Below are 17202 nucleotides of genomic sequence, written 5' to 3' on the forward strand. Positions count from 1 at the left end.
ATTTTACTAATAAAAACAAAGGCCTAGAGATATAAAAGCATTTGCCTAGGATTTCACAGCTATAAATAGAACCAATTAGCCTTGTGTGGTTGTAGATACCTATAATCCCAGCTACTCAGGAGGCTGAGGCAGGAGATTCATCTGAACCCAGAAGGCAGGGCGGTTGCAGTGAGCCAAGATCACACCACTGCACTCCAGCCTGGACGACAATAGCAAGACTCCATCTCTATCAACCAATCAATCAATCGAAGCAAGCTTTTGATTTTTCAGAATCAATAATCTTCCTTATTCTGCACGTTTTTAACTACAAAATGATAATAACATAGTTTCTTACCTAATCTCTATACTCGATCCTTATCCCCATATGGCCCAGTTTTCATGTCAAATTCATGCTAATATTCAGCAACTGTTAAAAAGTCTACCCCTCCTATGGAACTTAAAAAAACTAGGCCGTGTATGGTGGTTCATGCCTGTAATCCCAGCACTTTGGGAGACTAAGGTGGGCGGATCACCTGAGGCCAAGAGTTCAAGACCAGCTTGAACATGGTGAGACCCCCATCTCTACTAAAAATGCAAAAATTAGCCAGGTATGGTGGCACACGCCTGTAGTCCTAGCTACTTGGGAGGCTGACGCAGGAGAATCACTTGAACCCAGAAGGCAGAGGTTGAACTGAGCTAAGATCGTGCCGCTGCACTCCAGCCTGGGGGACAGAGCAAGACTCCGTTCTCAAAAAAGAACTTAAAACAGCTGTTGGTTTACATTAAAAGTCTAAGCTGCTGGGCGCAGTGGCTCACACCTGTAATCCCAGCACTTTGGGAGGCAGAGGCAGGTGAATCATGAGGTCAAGAGATCGAGACCATCCTGGCCAACATGCTGAAACCCTGTCTCTATTAAAAATACAAAAATTAGCTAGAAGCCATGGTGGGCACCTGTAGTACCAGCTACTCGGTAGGCTGAGGCAGGAGAATTGCTTGAATCTGGGACGCAGAGGTTGCAGTGAGCCAAGATAGTGCTTTTGCACTCCACACTGGCGACAAAGCTAGACTCTGCCTTGAAAAAAAAAATAAGTCTAAGCTTTCAGATCCTGGATCTTCTAACAATGTAAACTAGTCTAAAACTCCCAGAAGCAGGAAATAAGTTTCTCCTTGGTGTCACTTTCACTTGTCATCCTCTGGCCTATTTTAACCTTCAGTGCATGCTAACTTCCTATGTCTAGGAAAAAACAACTCTTCCCTTTCAAAATTCCCAGTCCCAGTAACATTCATGTAGTTAGTTGATAATTATCTGAGTGCTTCCTCTGAGCCAGGCACTGTTTTAAGAAGGGACATATAGCAATAAATTTAACGACAACTCTGTCCTGATGGAGCGAACACTCTAGTAAACAGAAGGCTGCCCATGATGTTTTTACTAAAAAAAGACAAGTTGTAAAACACTGTGAATATATATATTTTAAAACATTAATTACATATTTTAAACTATATATTGTTTCCCACATTTGCAGGTACATGAAAATGTCTAAGAGAATAAACACCAAACTATTAAATTTGTTTTTGTAATTTCTGAGGAAAAGACCATGATTTTTGTTCTGGTTTTGAGATGAAGTCTCGCACTGTCACCCAGGCAGAAGTGCAGTGGTGCGATCTCAGCTCACTACAATCTCCACCTCCTGGGTTCAAGCAATTATCCTGCCTCAGCCTTCCGAGTAGCTGGGACTACAGGCATGCGTCACCACACCCAGCTAATTTTTTTTTTTTTTTTTTTTTTTTTTTTAGTAGAGATGGGTTTCACTATATTGGCCCGAATGGTCTTGATCTTCTGACCTCGTGATCTGCCCATCTCGGCCTCCCAAAGTGCTGGGATTACAGGTGTGAGCCACAGCACCCGCTCAAGAAAAGGCCATTATTAAGAGATTAGGGATTGAGGGCTGGGTGCAGTGGCTCATGCCTGTAATCCCAGCACTTTAGGAGGCTGAGGCAGGTGGAACCCGTGGTCAGAAGATCAAGACCATCCTGGCTAACATGGCATAACCCTGTCATTATTAACAATACAAAAAATTAGCCAGGCATGGTGGCACATGCCTATAATCCCAGCTACTTGGGAGGCTGAGGCAGGAGAATTGCTTGAACCCAGTAGGCAGACGTTGCAATGAACTGAGATCATGCCACTGCACTCTAGCTTGCGCAACAGAGATGCTGTCTCAAAAAAAGGAAAGAAGAAGGAGAGAATAGGGATTGAAGATGACTTAAGTGTGCATGCTTATTTGCAGTAATAATACGCAGTGCAAAGAATGAAAGCAATAAATCCACATCAATACTGAAAACAAGCGTTACCATCAGAAGATCAAAGACTTTTATGCATTTCTGGAAACCAGAAAATAAATGGGATTGTATTGATAATAAACAAGAGCAGAAAAAATAGCAACCTAGAACTGATACAAAGAAAGGCTAAAGGGGAGACAAAAGCTATTGATCCCACCAGGGTTCTAGAAAGTTTAGAGATGGCAGTTACAAAGAGTAGGAATTAACTATTGGATGGCAATCAAAGTAGGTATTTGCAAAACCAACTATAGAACACAGCTAGAACAGTCAATCCAATCCCTTTATCTCAGAATATAAAACTATACAAAGATCACTCCCAACTAAAAGCCCAAGAATTGCTTTCTAAACAAAATAAGATTTGACAAGGGAGGGCTCATGTTTTGGGTGCTAGGGCTGGATAGAATTTGAACATATCCTAGTATTATTCTGAATCTCTAAAACAGAGCTGGGAAAGAAAAAGAAAAGGTAATTCACCAATGAAGGAGATACATTAAGAAATTCTGTCTCAGAGAAAAGTATTCCTTTTTTTTTTTTGCAATTGTGGATAAGAACCAGCATTCCTATTATCTGCCCAGTCTAGATGTCCAAATATAGGACGTTTTCACTTAACAAGAGCATGCAATCGGCCGGGCATGGTGGCTCATGCCTGTAATCCTAACACTTTAGGAGGCTGAGGCAGACTGACCGCCCAGGAATGCGAGACCAGCCTGGCCAACGTGGTAAAACCCCTCCACCGTCTCTACTAAAAATACAAAAAAAAATAGCTGGCCATGGTGGCGGGCGCCTGTAATCCCAGCTACTCAAGAGGCTGAGGCAGGAGACTTGAACCCAGGAGGTGTAGTGAACTGAGACTGCACCACTGCACTCCGAAGTAGACAACAGAGCAAGACTCTGTCTCAAAAAAATAAATAAAAATACAAATACAAAAATTAGCTGGGCTTGGTAGCAGGCACCTGTAATCCTAGCTACTCAAGAGTCTGAGGCAGGAGAATCACTTGACCCCAGAAGGTAAAGTTTGCAGTGAACCGAGATCCCACCATTGCACTCCATTCCAGCCTGGGCATCAAGAGTGAGACTGTCTCAAAAAACAGAGTCTCAAGAAGAAAAAAAATCACTTGATACAAAGAATGTGAAGGGACTGACTTTCACAAGAGAAACATTGAAACCCAGTTGACGAAAGAAAAATGTTTTTAGAATTCTAAAGAAAAATGTTCAACCAAGATTTCTATACACACTCTAAATGTTTTTAAAAGATCACTTTTTTTTAAAGTATATTAACAATTATGTTAATAACTGAGCTACCTCAACAGTTATCTCTGAAATATCTAGGCCCCCAGAACCTAAAGCCATGTTTCCTCCAGGACAGATCCTCGGTCTGCAGCACCAAAATACCATATAATTCAGACATATTGGCATTCTTTGGCCATAAAACTATACAGTTCTCTTTACACTTTGAAAACCAGCTACCATCACCAATTTGCTGGTTCTCCACATCACAATCCTCTCAATACCTTCCATCCTCTTTAGAGAGCTGATTTTCAATATGTGAATCTTTTGAGTGGCATTCTTCCCAAGTTTATTTTTAGTGAACTTTTTATTTTGAGATAATTATACATTCACATACAGTTGTAAGAAATAATAGAGAGCTCATGTACCCTGGTTTTTCCCAATGGTAGCATCTTATGAAAATATACTACAACATCCCAAACAAGGTATTGACTTTGATATAAATAAATCTTAGCTTAACTTCCCCAGTTTTACTTGCATTCATTTGTGATTGAGACCAAAGACATCCTATCACATATGTAAGCTCGTTTATCTACCACCAGTGAAAAATGCAGAGCAGTACTACCACAAGGATCTCCTACTGCTCTTTTTATAAATATCACCATCTCACACCCTCACGTATCCCTGGCAAGAAATTCAATTTTCTTTTCCTTTTTTAAAACATATATAAACCTGATATACACCCCTAGAACCTTACAAATAATTAACATGGGTATAACTTCAAAATTTGTATTTTTTCTGGCCAGGCGCAGAGAGGCTCATGCCTGTAATCCCAGCCCTCTAGGAGGCCGAGGCAGACAAATTATTTGAGGACAGGAGTTTGAGACCAGCTTGGGCAACATGCATAATCCCATCTCTACCAAAAACACACAAAAAAATAGTTGGTCGGTCATGATGAAGTGAGCCTATACTCCCAGTTACTCAGGTGGCTGAGGCACAAGACTCCCTTGAACCCAGGAGGCAAAGGCTGAAGTGATCCAATACTGCACCACAGCACTCCAGCTTGGGCAATAGAACAAGGCTCTGTCTCAAAAAAAAAAAAAAAGTCATATTTTTTCGACTTTATAAAAAACTGAAATATTATTTGAGTTAAAATTAATCACAAGTTGAAAAGCCGAATAAAAAAAAATTTTTTTTTGAGACAGGGTCTCACTCTGTCGCCTGCACTGGAGTGCAGTGGTGAGATCATGGCTCACTGCAACCTTAACCTACTGGGCTCAAGTGTTCCTCCTGCCTCAGCCTCCTGAGTAGCTGAGACCACAGACACACTCTACCATGCTTGGCTAATTTTTTGAATTATTTATAGAAACAGGGTCTCCCTATGTTGCCCAGCAGGTGGCCTAGAACTTCTGGTTCAAGCAATCTTCTTGCTTCAGCCTCCAAAGTGCTGTGATTACAGGAATGGGCCACTGTGCCCACCTCCCAAAATTCTTAAATCAGGTTCAGAAATAAAAAAATACCCTTTAAAAATTGATACAACTTGTTTTCCTCATACAATAACCCATAAGTGTCTACTGAAGGTCAACAATTACAAATTTAAAAATTTTTTTAACTTTTTCAAATTTTACATGTGTACCTGACAAACATAAAATGCACTGACCTTATACTCCATCCAGGGCATATCACACTTCACTCAGTCTGTAACAACTTACCCTCAATTTCACTGGGGCTGGCTGATGTCTCTTTTTTACTTCTATCCAAGGTTCTGAGTCCAAGTCAGGCAAACTGGTAGACAAACCTCTAGACATTGCTTGAAGAATACTTGTTTCACTATTTTTCTTTGGGCTCAATGGGCTTCCAATTCTCGGAGAATTTGGGGCAGACTCTAAAATTTTAAGTTAGTTCTATAGTTAAAATGATAATGGCTTTTCGTACTTATAAAATACATTTCATTTTTTCCTTAACTGGGGCTTGATATTTTTTCACAAAAACATGATCAGTCTCAACTGCAGAGCTTATAAGATTTACTCAAGAGTGAAGTCACTAAATAATTAAAGGAATGTCACCAACTCTAACATAAACCATTACATTCATTCAAACTTCTCAAGAATATCCATGTGAGTCCCTTTCTAATTATGACAGTACAACTACTAGGAAGTCAAGTTCTCTGCAATATCTTAGACTAAAATCTATAAATAAATATAAGGAAATTATGGAATCTCAATTGCTATTAAGCCATAGTTAAGCTAAATGCATACTTCATTCAAGGTAAAATTAATCTCATTCTACTAGGATCTAAACTAAAGCAGTTATTACTCCTATTTTTCACATTTCCTTGGTTTAACAACATTTGCCTACTGCAATAAATGCAGTGTTGTCATTTACTACTTTGGCTCATACTGAAATACTTTAAACTGTCGACCAGTCTGACCAACATGAAGAACAGTCTCTACCAAAAATACAAAATGAGCCGGGTGTGATGGCGCATGCGTGTAATCCCAGCTACTTGGGAGGCTGAGGCAGGAGAATCGCTTGAACCCAGGAGGCAGAGGCTGCAGTGAGCAGAGATTGCACCATTGCACTCACTCCAGCCTGGGCAACAAGAGTGAAACTCCATCTCGAGAAAAAAAAAAAGAAATAAAATGTCACATCACTAAAGTGCACAGCCCTGACAATAACATTTAAAGCATTTTAAAACTGTTGGAATTTAAAAGGTCTTTCTATACAGTATCACTTCTGCAGGTTTGTTTTTAATCAAAATTATAAAATTCAAATTGCAGCCGGGCGCAGTGGCTCACACCTCTAATCCTAGCATTTCGGTAGGCTGAAGCAGGTGGATCACGAGGTTAGGAGTTCAAGACCAGCCTGGCCAAGATGGTGAAAAAATTAGCCAGGCATGGTGGCAGGCATCTGTAATCCCTGCCACTCGGGAGGCTGAGGCAGAGAACTGCTTGAACTCCAGAGGTGGAGGTTGCAGTGAGCTGAGATTGTGCCACTGCACTCCAGCCTGGACAAAAGAGCCAGACTCTGTCACACACACGCAAAAAATCAAACTGTTTCTTTTATAAATATTTTTTCAAAAGAAAAATATCAAAGAATATTTAAATATTTTAAGCTATATTCATGATCAGGTTTGACAATGTAATATGGACTGGCTTTGGACACAAGGTGACTTTAAAAAATGTACTCTGTAACATGTTGAAAACCTCAAATATACACAATAAAATTTAAAAATGTATAGTATATAATTCTTCATATCATTTACTCCTCTCATTCACTGAAAATAGAGAATGTTAGATGCAGAAAGCTGAAATAAATTAACAGCAATCTTTTTTAATATTTACTAATATTTAATATTTACTAAATATTTTTAATATTTACACATTTCAAGAATGGGTGTAAGAAGAGCATTCCAAGATTTTACATTCATCTACATGCTAGACGTAGATGATAGCTTTAATATCTTTCCCTTGTATACATGGACTCAACCAGGACTCAACTACTGAATGACTATATCGTTTTAAAAGAGGAAAAGCTCTAGAGCTGTGCTGTTCAATAGAGTAGGTACTAGCTATATGCAGTTATCGATCACTTCAAATGTGACTAGTCCTGAAACAAGGTCAGGACAAGCGTAAAACATACACCAGATATTAAGGACCTGATACTCCCAATCCCACTAAAAAAAAATAGTGCCATTAATTTTTACATTGAGCATATAACATTTGGATCTATTGAGTTAAAATAAAATACCTATTTAAAATATGAAAATTAATTTCATGTTTTATAATTTTAAAGAATACTAAAATTTTTAGAATTATATATATAGCTCATATTTTTATTGGGCACTGGTGCTCTATAACTTTATTAACACCATACAGACCACCAATTCATTCACACACAAAAAAAATACAAATGAAATTCAAGCTTTATATTAACATTAATAGTCTAGTTATAGGAATGGGAAAAAAACATTAACTCCAGAGAACACTATTTCTTTTTTTTTTTCTTTTTCATGAGCCATATGAGACTTATTTTTTTAAGAGACAGGGTCTCTTACATCAGTTTCAGTGCCATAATCATAGCTCACTACAGCCTCAAACTCCTGGTCTCAAGCAATCCTCCCAACTCAGCCTCCTGAATAACTAGGACTACACATGCACACCAGCACAACAAGCCAATTTAAAATATATATATATTATTTTGTAGACTGGGTCTCACTTTGTTGCCCAGGCTGGTCTTGAACTCTTGGCCTCAAGCAATCCTCTCACCTCAATCTCCAAAGCACTGAGATTATAAGTATGAGCTACTACACCTGGCCCAGAGAACTCTATTTCTTTTCTTTTCTTTTTTTTTTGAGACAGAGTTTCGCTCTTGTTACCCAGGCTGGAATGCAATGGTGCGATCTCGGCTCACCGCGACCTCCACCTCCTGAGGCAATTCTCCTGCCTCAGCCTCCTGAGTAGCTGGGATTACAGGCATGCGCCACCATGCCCAGCTAATTTTTTGTATTTTCAGTAGCCACCACGCCCAGCCCGAGAACTCTATTTCTAATACTAGGAATTATAAATGTTCATACAGTAAATAAAGCCTTAAAAGTAGATGAAGAGCCGGACACAATGGCTTATGGCTGTAATCCCAGCACTTTGGGAGGTCAAGGCGGGGGGATCACCTGAGGTCTAGAGTTCGAGACCAGCCTAGCCAACATGATGAAATCCTGCCTTTATTAAAAATACAAAAATTGGCCAGGCCTAGTGGCTCATGCCTGTAATCCAAGCATTTTGGAGGCCAAGGCGGGCAGATCACCTGAGGTCAGGAGTTCAAGACCAGCCTGACCAACATGGTGAAACCCCGTCTTTTAAAATAAACAAAACAAAACAAAAATTAGCTAGGTGTAGTGGCACACACGTGTAATCCTAGCTACTCAGGAGGCTGAGGCAGGAGAATTGCTTGAACCCAAGAGGCAGAGATTGCAGTGAGCTAAGATCATGCTACTGCACTTCAGCCTGGGAGACACAGCGAGACTCTGTCTCAGGGGAAAAAAAAAAAATGGTGAAGAACCACTACCCCAATAACAGCGTTTGGGGACTAACTCAGTTTCCTGTCCAATTACTGTGAAAATTAACTCAATTAGTCTATGTAGTTAATATATAAATGATAAGAATAGCACCTGGCACATAGTAGAAAAAATTAGCTACTATTTTTAATATAGAAATTAAATCTTTTAACATCCACTTAATAGTTTTTTGCTTGTTTTTTATTTGTTTTGTTTTTTAAGATATAAGCTTTTGGTATGTCACCAAATCTGGCCTCAGAAATCCTGGGCTCAAGCATCCTCCCAAGTAGCTGGGACTACAGGTGTACACCACCTGTACTCCTGTAGCTGTTTCTTATAAAATGATTGCTAAATGTATTTAAGCTTAAATTATGCCTCTACTGGGAAGTAAATAGTTTCAATACATTCCTAACACATATGCTTAAAAGCATAACATTAAAACACTAAAGAATTTGGGTAAGATGGGAAAACATACAATTCTTAGAGTAAGACTCGTAACAGCATTAACCTAAGAACAATTAAGTTATATAAATGCTCTGTGTGGTCTTCTGCATCTTTTTAATAATGAAAAGGTTTCAAACTATACATATGAACAGATTAAGGATAATAGTAAACCTCTAATCTTCCAAGACAAAATGAGTTTAAATGACTTAAATTTTCTGACATTAAACTTACTTAGAAACAAAAAAATGTAGATATATGTTTGACACTTGTTTAATTTACAAGAACATAGAAAATTTATCTTTGCTGCTTTTATTAATTGAAAATTATCAACTAAACTCTCCAAAGATAAATCACCATATACATTTCATCTCTGATCTGACTTTTCTTTCTACCTTGGGAGGATCACAGTTCTGGGTAATTAAAAAGGTTTCTTAAAAAAGGGATTACATATTTTATGTGTGGCACTTTTTAAAATCCTCATTGAGTGGTGTTAAGAGTCACAAAGAAGAAAATAAAGAAAAATACTACATTACAGTGCCCTCGTGAAGATTATTAAAATTTTTAAAAAAGAAAAAAAATTATCAGGTACCTGACCTTTCAATTTTGATGAATGAAATCCTTTCATTTAAGAGCTGATAATATAATACTAACAATATCCATAGAACTGCAAAACCTATGTTTCAGAAGTAATCTTACCATTCCCATAATCAATGGTTTGTGGTGCATAAAGGTAGACTTCTGCTCAGTTCAACCCCTATTAGACAATTCGACTTACAGACAGGAAAAAAATAGAAATTTTAATCACTTTGGTGAAGAAGACCAATCATGTTAGAATATTTTACCATACAAATCCCTCAGAAATCATACACAAAGAGTTATGTTGTTAAAATTTCAAGGTCTTCAAATTTGAGATTAAAATGTTATATAGTTTCATTTCTTTTCTTTATCCATAGATACATATAAACAGTCTATGCTTCTGATTCCTATTTCTACTTCAAATTTTTGATGACACACTACTCTCCAGTGACCTAAAGAAAGTAGGCTTTCTTATCAATAGGAAATTATTAAGGTCAGAAATTTGGGAATTCATGGAAAGAGGTGATTTACATATTTATTCCTATGACCTAATGTGAATCATCATAACTCTAAGAATGCTCCATCTTTCTATATTTCTTCATTAACCAACTAGTTTCTGATATATAACATAATAACCTAAAATTTATGACATCTTTATATTGGCTTATTTTTTTATTTTTAATTTATTTATTTATTTTTTGAGACGGAGTTTCGCTGTTGTTACCCAGACTGGAGTGCAATGGCGCGATCTCAGCTCACCGCAACCTCCGCCTTCTGGGTTCAAGCAATTCTCCTGCCTCAGCCTCCTGAGTAGCTGGTACTGAAGGTGCCCACCATGGCTCCCAGCTAATTTTTGTATTTATAGTAGAGACGGGGTTTCACCTTGTTGACCGAGATGGTCTCGATCTCTTGACCTCATGATCCACCCGCCTCGGCCTCCCAAAGTGCTGGGATTATAGGCGTGAGCCACCGCGCCCAGCCTATATTGGCTTATTTAAGACAATATGTATGTGCATGCATGAGTGTATATTAAAAAACACAAAAATGTACAAAACATTATGATTTTATTCTTGTAATTTTATTAATATGCATAAATGGTTAATGGACAGGCATTAACAACTTGACTGACCTATCTTACCTACCAGGTAGAGAAAGTATATTCTGTTTTATCCGACTTACCCAATGTCTGTTCATAAGCTGGCTAAAACTGTAACCTTGAACCCGTGTTTAACAATAAATAAATCTAACTTATATAATCACCCATTATATCTTAACAAAAAATAAATTAAAAACCACTACCTAAAATAATGTCACTTTTCTTCAACTTTTAAAATGCATGCCCAAGTTGCTTATTGGGATTAGAAGCAGAAGGCTGACAAAGAAACGTAAGATAAAAATATTGGCTGGGCACAGTGGCTCATACCTGTAATCCCAGCACTTTGAGATGCTGAGGTGGGCAGATCACAAGGTCAGGAGTGCAAGACCAGCATGGTGAAACCTGGTCTCTACTAAAAATACAAAAATTAGCCAGGCATGGTGGCATGCACCTGTAATCCCACCTACTCAGAAGGCTGAGGCAGGAGAATCACTTGAACCCGGGAGGTGGAGGTTGCAGTGAGCCAGATCATGCCACTGCACTCCATCCTGGGTGAGAGAGCAAGACTCCGTCTCAAAATAAAAAGATATATTGTGAGACTGTCCATCATCGATGTTTTATTGATAGGAAGTTCTCTCATACAGATGTATCAAAAATACATTTTGAAGAGTAAAGGAAAAAATATCCTCGCCCAGTTCTTAAATTCCTTACCCCTTAAGTGTCCACATTAGTAAGTCTTATGTCCATGTGAAACATCATGACAATATCTGAGTTTTGCAATGTACACTACACTGAAAGGCAAATCAAAGAGCAACATACTTAAAAATCTGGGAAATGCTACTCAATCTCCTCTTTTTCTGCTTGATTCATCTGGACACAAGTACATAACCCTGGAAACAGAAAACATACTCTTGCAGTATTTTCCAGAATAATAATAATAAACTTTCCCACCATGAATAAAAGCAGCCCATGCAGCCCAGGCCAATTACACAGAAATAGGCAGCTCCTACAAAAAGAGTAGCAGTCCTCTGGTCTGTCTCTCATTATCGCAAAGGTGGTTATCTCCACTGCAGTGTTGGCCCAACTTCCTCCACCAGGAGGGGGAACAGACACTCTTGAACAGAAGACAGTCTGATCGCTTTCATTTTTGCAGCAGGATTTGTTCCAGTATTTATATTGGCATTTCAGTGAGTCACCTATTCCACTGCATATTCCGATCAAATGACATCCAAGAGCTTCAGTAGATCATCACCCTGACTGAAAAAAGTTTAAGCACACATTTTTTCCCAAGAGGGAATATCTTAAAAATGATCCAGGAAAAAATTATTAACATTACAGCTTTCGGAAATTCTAAACACAACCAAATTAAACAGAACCCCAATTCTGATTTAGAATATAGGTCATTTTATTTTTCTAAGACAGGATTAAAGCACACTGGTAACAAAATTAAAGGAAGATTACCCCATTCTTGAGTATAAGACCATTTTTGAATAATCCAATCATACTATTCCAGTTTTACAAGGGGAAAACTGGATATGTATCTATAGTTATTTAGTAAAAATAAAAGATAGTTAGAAATGCCATACATGACAAAGTACACATATAGTTTAAGAATAAGAAACATAAGACAGCTTGCTTCCCCCATAATCCTTAAATCCTTATTTAATTTATACCTCTGTGTGTGAGGCAGTATGAATACAATATGGGACATCAAAAGTCTTTCAGTTAGCTTTAATTTTCCTATCAAATCTAAATAGACTTAAAAAAAATAAATAAATTGAACCAAATCACCCACTGTTACATTGCTCTAGAAGAAAAGATGTTACCTGTATGTGAGCAAAAGGCTTGGCCTGGTACAAACTCTGGACAATCAATCAGTTGAGAGAAGTCTGTTCGTGGCACATTGCGTGGAGAAGGGCCTGGAATTGGCCATTTTTCTGGTTCTATCTTTTTTCTCATTTTTTCATCCACAATTTCTACTTCTGTGCTGTCCTTCAGTGCCTATCAACAAAAATTGAGCCATTAAAAATTTTCAGCTCTTTCACTGCCTGTGCTATACTTCTAAGAACCTAAAAATTTGAAAATCTGAAATTAGCAAATTTGCAGTTAATAACTCTAAAAAATCCATAAATTAATGACATACAACCAAAGTTTTAAAATCATTTGCACCTGAAAAGTAATAAATATCCTGATCTCCCATTTATTTAACTTCAGATGATGGTTTTTCACAATTAGAACAGTCATTTAAGGAATACTGAATCAGCTAGCAGCAAATTGACTTTTATTAGCAATTAAGACTTCTTGTCAATTTTCTTCTCTCTCTCATATTTCCTTGTCTGCCATTAAAATAATATCACCAAATAAAATTTAGGCACTTTATTTTTTTATTGTAATAACTACCAAAATTTATTGAAAAATAAGTACTACATGCACTCATGATTCCTCACAATATAGTATCACCCCTACCTATAGATGAGGAAACTGAGGCTCAAAGAAATAAACTTAATGAAAGATCATAGATCTAGTATGAGACAACACCAGGACTCAAACCATTATCTGTTTGCAACTAAAAGTCTTAGCCATTAGGCCATGGTACCTCCCCAATATGTGCGATAATTTAAGGATAAAACAAAACTAGGCCAAAATTTTTTCAAGATACAAAATGAAGCCTTATTGATTTAACTTCTGACTGAAATACAGGAGTACTCACCTTTTAGAAATTAGGATAAATATAAAATATACAGTATAAAAACAATATAAAGTTATATGTATGTTAACCTATAAAAATTAAAGCCTGCTATATTTTAGTTGGAGAACATGCTGTATATAATTAAGAACATTATGTATTCAGAAATGAATAGATTTTGACAAAAGAACCTTACTCTTGCTCTTGATATTAGTGTAGTACTTAACTCTCAAGTTATATTTCATAACTGGGCATTTCTTTAAATTATGATTAGGATTTATTTTAAATGAAACTCCTTTGAGAAGGGAGTCTGAAATATATAATGGAGAAAGATAGGAAAGAATCCTATGGTGAAAACTTTGAATAAGTAAAATCTGTATATTTTTCCCAAGATATATTTTCCTCATTTTGTTCACGGAAAGACCTAGAAGCAATGACAACCCAGTATCAAACAGTATGCCCAACATCCAGACCATGCAATGACATGGATGAATTTCAAAAACTACAAATGAAAAGAGCCCGAGACAGAAGAAATCAATTTACACAAATGCCAAGAATAGACTAATCTAATCTATAATATGAAAATCAAAAAAGTTGTTGGACAGGCTATGTGAAACGGACTATAAAGAGCCACAAAGCAAGTTTTTCAAATAATGAAAATATGGCCAGGGACAGTGGCTCACAACTATAATCCCACCACTTTGGGAGGCTGAGACGGGCAGATAGCCTGAGGTCAGGAGTTCAAAACCAACCTGACCAACATGGAGAAACCCTGTCTCAACTAAAAATACAAAAGTAGCCAGGCGTGGTGGCACATGCCTGTAATCCCAGATACTTAGGAGGCTGAGGCAGGAGAATCGCTTGAACCCGAAGTCAGAGGTTGCAGTGAACTGAGATCATGCCATTACACTCCAGCCTGAGCAACAAGAGAAAAACTCAACCCCCCCCAAAAAAAAAAAAAATGGAATAATGAATATATTCTACATCTTATTTGGGGTAATGCTTATGTTTAATTTTCAAAATTCACAGTAAACACCGAAGATCGCTATATTTTACAATATGTTATCTATCCCTGAATGTAAAACAAAAACAAAAACAAAACTACTTGACATTTTCCCATATGTTTAAATTTTCCAAAGTAAAGTTATGGAAAAAGACTGCCAGTAGTGTTAGTTAGAATGTGAAGCCAATCAAACTCCCAATGGTGGTAGTTTTGATTGGTTCAAAACCTTTAAAAAACTTAGCAGTATCTACAAAAGGTAATTACATATTTATACACTGTTACCTACCAATTTCCCAGGAAAATAAATGCTTATGTTCACCCAGAAATATGTATAATAATGTTCACAGAAGCATCAAAGACTCAAACTGGAAAGAACTCTAATATGTCTATCAATAGGGGCATAGAAAAATTAACTGTTGGCTGGGTGCAATGGTTCACACCTGTAATCCCAGCACTTTGGGAGGCCGAAGCAGGTGAATCACCTGAAATCAGGAGTTCCAGACCAGGCTGGCCAACGTGGTAAAACCCTGTCTACTAAAAATACAAAAATTAGCCGAGCATGGTGGCAGGTTCCTGTAATCCCAGCTACTCAGGAGGCTGAGGCAAGAGAATAGCTTGAACCTGGGAGGTGGAGGTTACAGTCAGCTGAGAACAGGTCAGTGCTCTCCAGCCTGGGTGACAGAGCCAGACTTCATCTCAAAAAAATAAAGAGAAATTAACTATTATATTCATATAATGGAAAACTACCAAAAACAAAATAAACTGCTATACACCAATATGAATAAATCTCACAGAAATAAAGTCAGATATAAAAGTCATAACACCATTTATGCGAGGTTCAAAAACAGGAGAGAGGAAGAACAGGAAGAACAGTAGTATTGACTAGGTGGGTATAGAAGGAGGGTTGCTTGGGTCTTGAAAATGTTCTATATCTTAATCTGAATGGCAGTTACCTGACTGCATACATAGAAAAAAAAATCATCTGTAATCTTATGAGTAATAATATATAATGTATAAATTATACCTCAATTTAAAAGAAAACATTTAAAGCCGGGCACAGTGGCTCACACCTATAATTCCAGCACTTTGGGAGGACGAGGCGGGTGGATCACGAGGTCAACAGATGGAGACCATCCTGGTCAACATGGTGAAACCCTGTCTCTACTAAAAATACAAAAAATTAGCTGGGCATGGTGGCGCATGCATGTAATCCCAGCTACTCAGGAGGCTAAGGCAGGAGAATTGCCCGAACCCAGGAGGCGGAGGTTGCGGTGAGCGGAGATTGTGCCATTGTACTCCAGCCTGGGTAACAAGAGTGAAACTCCGTCTCAGAAAAAAAACATTTAAAGAAAAACTTGTGGGATGAAAAATTCAAAGTTCTCTATGTACAGCTAGTAAAGGCTCTTCAAATACATGCTATTTATAGAGTTTAAAAAAAAAAGAAAAAAGAGGAGGCTAGGCACAGTGGCCCACGCCTGTAATCCCAGCACTTTGGGAGGCAAGGCAGGCAGATCACCTGAGGTCAGGAGTTCAAGATCAGCCTGACCAACTTGGTGAAAACCCATCTCAACTAACAATACAAAAATTAGCCAGGCATGGTGGCAGGCACTTGTAATCCCAACTACTCAGGAAGCTGAGGTGGAAGAATCGCTTGAACCCAGGAGGCAAAGGTTGCAGTGAGCCAAGATGATGCCACTGCACTCCAGCCTCAGTGACAGAGTGAGCCTCTGTCTCAAAAAGAACAAAAGAGGAAAGGACATAACATTGTATGTTGTAAGCGATCATACTATTCCCTTACATAAACAAACTATCTCAGGAGGAAGATACAAAAAGGAAGTAACACTGATCACTAGAACAAGACAGATAACTTGTTTACTGCTGGTGAAAAATGAGAAGAAAATTTTTTGCCATTTACCTTTTTTTTTTGGACAACCACTGGAAGATGACCATATACCTTTAGAGTTTTAAATTTTGTAATTTATTTCCTATTTAGAAATAATAAATTTAAAAGGGAAATAAAGAGCACAGAAAGTAAAACATTCATCACTCAGACCTTAAAGGATCGTATAAAAATTATACCATGCACAAAATTAAGGTAAAGACCTAGGAGAAACAGAGTTACACATATTTTTATTAAAAACCAAGCCTTCATAATCCTGAAGTCCTAAACAATGAGTTACCGTGTACATCAATATTTTTCAGTATATGAGGTTTTATCTGACTTAGCTATTAATTTTGGTCCTTTTATTAATGATACAGACCTAGTATTATGAATAACTACCAATGCTGGAATACATAGATATTGTATTCTTACTGCCTGGTAGTAAGAGAAAGACTTGCATGTGCAAAGACCTGGAGATAAAAAGAAAAGAGCACCAGTTTTGAGGAACCACAAGTTCAGACAATTTAGAAAACAATGTTTGAGATGAAATTAGCAGGCACATTTCTGAGGTAATATTATATTAATTCTTCCTCTAAATCCTCATACTCTGTTAAGAATTATTTGCTCTATTTTAACAAGAATATTGAAGCATGAAGATGTTACATTAATTCCTTAATTACACGACTGGTAACCTATAGAACTAGGATCCATTTGCTCTAACAAATAGAAGATACAAAAAGCTTTCAATTGTGGGGAAGGTATCAAGAATGTTGGGGAAGATATCGAGAATGTCGTGAGCTGAAAAATAAATGAGTGAAGAAGAATCAGATTCAACAATTTGGTTTGTGTTTGCGTACTCAACCAGGGCAGATATGGGTATCAGCTAAAGTATTCTGCTTCTCTTGACAGTTTTTCA

The 17202-nt window shown here is 37.5% G+C and overlaps 1 protein-coding gene across 12 annotated transcripts in view; it reads right to left on the reverse strand.

Annotated features, from left to right (window-relative positions):
- Positions 1-17202, reverse strand: part of LARP1B (La ribonucleoprotein 1B) — a 197198-nt gene that overhangs the window by 138536 nt on the left and 41460 nt on the right. For 10 of the 12 annotated variants that reach the window (XM_035292958.3, XM_035292959.3, XM_035292963.3 and 7 more), the window contains 2 exons: positions 12542-12716; positions 5259-5431 (listed from right to left, as the gene is read on the reverse strand). In XM_035292958.3, coding sequence (XP_035148849.2) covers positions 5259-5431; positions 12542-12716 — 348 coding nt within the window. Of the gene's footprint in view, positions 1-5258; positions 5432-10675; positions 11973-12541; positions 12717-17202 lie in introns of those variants that run through there. The other 2 variants (XM_035292968.3, XM_035292967.3) reach the window with 1 other exon arrangement.

The sequence above is a fragment of the Callithrix jacchus genome, chromosome 3, assembly GCF_049354715.1.
Source record: "Callithrix jacchus isolate 240 chromosome 3, calJac240_pri, whole genome shotgun sequence".
NCBI lineage: Eukaryota > Metazoa > Chordata > Mammalia > Primates > Cebidae > Callithrix > Callithrix jacchus.